Source organism: Elephas maximus, chromosome 3 (genome assembly GCF_024166365.1).
Source record: "Elephas maximus indicus isolate mEleMax1 chromosome 3, mEleMax1 primary haplotype, whole genome shotgun sequence".
Lineage (NCBI taxonomy): Eukaryota > Metazoa > Chordata > Mammalia > Proboscidea > Elephantidae > Elephas > Elephas maximus.
In genome coordinates, this window is record NC_064821.1 from 26,674,640 (window position 1) to 26,680,096 (window position 5,457).

The window sequence follows — 5,457 nt, forward strand, 5'->3', positions numbered from 1 at the left end:
GACCAGGGAGTGAGAGTCCTCCTACTCTGTTCTTTTTCAATATTTCTGTGGCTATTTTGGGCCCTTTGCAGTTCTATATAAAATTTAGGACCAGCTTTCCCACTTCTTCAAAGAAAAATGTTGGAATGTTGATGGGTAGCACATTCAGTCTATAGATTGCTTTAGGTAGTATTGACATCTTGACAATATTAAGTCTTCTGATTCATAAGCATGGAATGCCCTCCCATTTATTTGGATGGTCTTTAACTTCTTTCAGTAATGTTTTTAGTTTTCAGTACATAAGTTTTTTACCTCTATAGTTAAATTTGTTCATAGGCATTTTATTCTTTTAGATGCAATTGTAGATAGAATTGTTTCCTTTATTTCCTTTCAGATCATTTGTTCTTGGTGTATAAAAACATAACTGTGTTTTCTGTGATAACCTTATATCCTTCCACTTTCCTGAATTCATATATTGTGGATTGTCTGGAGTACAAAAAGTTCCCAGTTCACAAATATACGACTGATGGACAACTCCTATCTGCCCTTTAATGTTATGTAAATCTGCTCTCACTTTGAAACAATCAAACCAACGCCTATGGAAAAATCCTTCATGACAATCACTTTCACTTGGTGCACATGCATCTCTGAAACCACGGAAAAGCTTTGAACCATTTATTGCTAAATAAGAACTGTATGCACGTGTTCTGACTTATCTACAAATTCGTTTTAAAGATATACTCAGGAACTGATCTCATTTGTAACCTGGGGACCATCTGTATTCTATCTATAGAAAAGCTAGCTGCAAAAAGAGATAGCTTTACTCCTTCCTTCCCCATTTGGATGCGTTTTTTTTTTTTTTTTTCCTTTTTCTTGCCGAATTGCTCTAGTTAGAACTTGCGGTACCATACTGAGTAACAATGGCGTGGGGCACGGGGTGGGGGGTTTGAATTTTGTCAAAAGCCTTTTCTGCCTTGAATGACATGATTATGTGGTTCTTTACCTTTGTCCTATTGATGTAGTGTATTATATTGACTGATTTTCTAATGTTGAAACCACCTTGCATTCCTGGGATAAATCCCATTTGATCATGGTGTATAATCCTTTTAACATGCTGATGGATTCAGTTTGCTAGAATTTTGTTCGAGATTTTAGTGTCTATATTTATCACAGATATTGGTTTGTAGTTTTCTTTTTTTGTGGGGTCTTTGTCTGGTTTTGTCACCAGGGTGATGCTAGCCTCACAGAATTACTTAGGGAGAGTTCTGTCCTCTTGCAGTTTCCGGACATTTTAAGAAGGATTGGCATCTTTTGTTCTGTAAATGCTTGGTGGGATTCCCCAGTGAAGCTGTCTGGTCCCGGACTTTTCCGTCTTGGGAGGTTTTTGATATGGCTTTGGTATCTTCACATGTTATGTCTGTTGAAGTCTTGTCTTTCTTCTACACTTAATGATTTTACTGTCTTTACAAATTTGTTATCTGTAAATGTCTTTGATCCTCTAACATTCTTCAACATGCTTTAGCTGAGTGGCTCTAAAGTGGGTTTGTATAGAAAAGGGTGAATAGCACAGAAATCAATGAGGAAAGAGTTCTAGGAAGAATAATTTTACCACAATTGAGAAGAGTTGCTGAAGGGGGTGTATGTCTTAAGTGTGAATGCTTTACGTGTGAATTTCCTGAATTCAAATATAGACAAAGGGCTGGGTAACTATGTTCTTATTTCCTTTTACTGACCTTTCTTTACTTTCCCAAAGGTGTCTCTGCAACATGGACTCACAGAATCTAACACGTGTATCTGAATTTGTACTCTTGGGCCTCTCAGAAGATCCAGAACTGCAGTCCCTGCTCTTTGGACCTTTCTTGTCCATGTACCTGCTTGCTATGCTTGGAAACCTACTCATTATCCTGGTTGTGAGCTCTGACCTCCACCTTCGCACCCCCATGTACTTCTTCCTCTCCAACCTCTCCTTGGCTGACATTGGTTTCACCTCTGTCACAATCCCAAAGATGCTTATGGATACCAATACACACCACAGAATCATCTCCTATGGTGACTGCCTGATTCAGTTGTCTTTTTTCATATTTTTTGGATGTATGGACAATCTTCTCCTGGGGGTGATGGCCTATGATCGGTTTGTGGCCATCTGTCACCCACTTCACTATCCAATCATCATGAATCCTAACCTCTGTGGCTTGATGGTTTTAGTGTCTTTTTTTCTCAGCCTTTTGGACTCCCAGCTGCACTGCTTGATGGTGTCACAACTTACCTTCTGCACGGAAGTGGAAATTCCTCATTTCTTCTGTGATCCTTCGCAACTCCTCAATCTTGTCTGTTCTATTGCCACCACCAAAAAAATACTAGTGTATATTCTTGGTGCCATCCTTGGAGGTGTTCCAGTTTCAGCAGTCCTTTTCTCTTATACTCGAATTTTTTTCTCCATTTTGAGAGTTCCATCATCAAGGGGGAAGTATAAAGCTTTTTCCACCTGTGGCTCTCACCTGTCAGTCGTTTGCTTATTTTATGGCACAGCTATTGGAGTGTACCTGAGTTCAGCTGTCTCACCTTCTCTCAGGAGTGGTGCAGCGGCCACAGTGATGTACTCTGTGGTCACCCCCATGCTGAACCCCTTCATCTACAGCCTGAGGAACAGGGATATCAAGAAGGCCCTGCAGAGGCTCCTCAGCAGACCAGCATAATGTCAGTAACTGTGTCATTTTTTTGGTCCGTGGATTATAATAGGCAGAAAACAAAAAGTGGCGCTTGAAAGCATGCTCCTTTGGTCACATAATCTTTGTAACTCTCATTGTTTTCATTCCCTTGATGTTTCATATCAGAATATTGATTATATGGCCTATTTGTGGGGACGTTAGGGATGTTTTGAAATTATACATGGTAATATATACCCAATTGAGTCCTATCACCCCTATAGAGCCTTCTGTATTTCTCATCTATGACACAGACATCCTGGTAAAATACACAACTTTCTTTAATAAAAAATGCAATCCACAACCTTTTCCAAAGTTCATGACTAATGTCCATACAACAACTGCATCTGTCTTATTCATTTATATAGTTTAGATGTAAGAATGTTTGTTATTAGTCCTCAGAGTTGGTTTCATATTGGAATCATCTGGTGAAATTTAAAGACACTCTTGCCTGAGTTGTACCACTAGGGATGGTGATTATTTAGATTGAGGTGTGTGGTGAGATTTTTCAAAGTACCTCAAGATGTGCCAGTGGGCAGACAAGGTTGGAGACTATCTAAATAAGGCCATTGTTCAAAAATGACTAATATGCCTTGGGTCCTTTATTCCTCATGAGGAGATGCTGAAGATCTGAAAGCAATCAGAGCTCACAATGGAGAAGGTATGAAAGAACTTCAGGCAATGGGATTTTTTTCAATGTTCCTGGAAATTGTTCTTCAAAAATCTTCTCCCTTCATATCATAGAGCTCGTCATATGTGCTGGATATTAAGCTCTTGTGTCTCTGCTCCAAACTCACCTTTCTACATACTATTGGGGATGCCAGAGTACAAGTCATCCCATCTCTGCTCTGATTTCCATTTGACTTTCTTGCAATGTTCTTCCAATATTTTTCTATAAAGATAAAAAAAAAAAGCAACCCGGTAATCCAACCTTTTCACTATACTTCTTGTTCTTTGTCATGATCACTACCTCCTGTAGGTAATAGCTCAGTGTTATCCCTTTTTTTTTCCTTTTATGCCTTTCAGTCTTTCTATACATATTTACCTAATTATCTATGTTAAACAACCTTCATTGAAATTAGTTTTTTTTTTTTTTTTGTCTTCATTGAGCCTGGACTAATGAATTGTAACATGAAGAATCAAGGTATGTTATCATGTGTCTCAAATAGTCATTGCTATTGTTGTTAGGTGCCGTGGAATCAGTTCCATATCATAGTGACGCTATGGGCAATAAAATAAAACACTGCCTGGTCCTGTGCCATGCTCATAATCCTTGCTGTTTTTGAGTGCATTGTTGTAGCCACAGTGTCAATACATCTGGTTGAGGGTCTTCTTTTTCTATGACTCCCTGCTTTACCAAGCATGATACTCTTTTCCAGAGATAGAAAAGAGAGTAAACAAGCGATTGAAAGAAGCACAGATGGGGAAAGATAGTCCAGGAACAGAAGCTCAAAGAGATAAGGACATTTCTCCAGAGCTGACAGAGAGGGAAAGCTTTCGCCTAGAGCTGGCACACTGAATTCAGATTGTAGCCTCCTAAAGTGTGAGAAAATGTATTTCTGTTTATTAAAGCTTCCTACTGTGGTATTTCTGTTTTGCACCACTAGGTAAGCAACACAGTAATATTAGTGGAGCATTTACTAAGTGCCTGGCCATATTATAAGTCCATGGTTATCAACCCTGGCTGTACTTCAGGATGACCAAGGGATTCACAGGTTGAGAATCGGATTTGATTTGTTCTAGGCTATATCCAGCTCATCAGTATGTTTTAAAAGATCCACAGTAGTTATAGGGTAAATTAGGATTGAGAACCACTGTTCTAAGCCCTTTGTAATTATTATTTAATTTAGTATCTCACAATTCTATAAGATAGATTCAATTAATAACATTTTACAGATGTACAAACCATCCAAATGTAGTCATATTATTCCACTAATTTTACCTGTGCATTTTCCCAGATTAGATCAAATTGGACCCGCCAAGAGAATGAGAAACTGAGTTGTCTTCAAGGAGCTGGTATTAGTAGAACTGCAATCTCCCTATCAGGAATGATTGACTTACAAAAGCTCTTCATAACTGGGCATAAGATGGCTGGCTTTAGAATCTCCCTGTTTTTAAAAGAAGTGGATTTGATGAGGCCCCATTCACAAATGATTAGGATTAGAAACATATTTAAGTGTTTTCACAAGGCCGTTAAGGTCTCCAGGTGGCACAAGCAGTTTTTGATCAGCTGCTAAAGGTTGGTGGTTCGAACTTACCCAGTGGTTCTGCAGAAGAAAAGTCTGTAAAGATTATAGCCAAGAAAATCCTGTGAAGCAGCTCTACTTTGTAACATGTGAAGTTGTCATAAATTGGAATCAACAAGAGGGTAATGGGCTTGGTTTTACCAATCTGTTGCAGATAGAGACAAAAAAAGAAGCAAATTCAACACCAGACATTTTTCTGAGATTTTATAATGTTGATACAAATAATTCTGCAAAAAAATGGAAAAGAGAAACAGAGAGTTTCTTAAAAGATAATTACTGTGTAACCATTGGTGGCATTGTACACTAATGCCATACTTGGAATCTACAATGATGAATGATTTTTCATACTTAACAAAATATATTTCTCAAAATTTGATGTTCACTGCAGCCAAGGTTAGAATTTATATTTGAAAAGTCTTTTAAAAGACAACCCATATATTTGAGTGAGCACTTCTCTCCAAGGAAGGTGGTTGTCAGAAAACCAAAGAATGACAAAAATTTATGAAGATAATTGGCATATAAAAATG

At 38.1% G+C, this 5,457-nt stretch overlaps 1 protein-coding gene across 1 annotated transcript; it reads left to right on the forward strand.

Annotated features, from left to right (window-relative positions):
• The first annotated feature begins 1,745 nt into the window (after window positions 1-1,745).
• On the forward strand, window positions 1,746-2,675 carry LOC126071175 (olfactory receptor 7E24-like). Its single transcript, XM_049875430.1, has one exon. The coding sequence runs from the start codon at window positions 1,746-1,748 to the stop codon at window positions 2,673-2,675; it is 930 nt and encodes a 309-aa protein (XP_049731387.1).
• The last annotated feature ends 2,782 nt before the right edge of the window (window positions 2,676-5,457 follow it).

Excerpts from the sequence above, each read along its gene's own strand:
- LOC126071175 (XM_049875430.1), top strand. The coding sequence starts at position 1,746 with ATGGACTCACAGAATCTAACACGTGTATCTGAATTTGTACTCTTGGGC.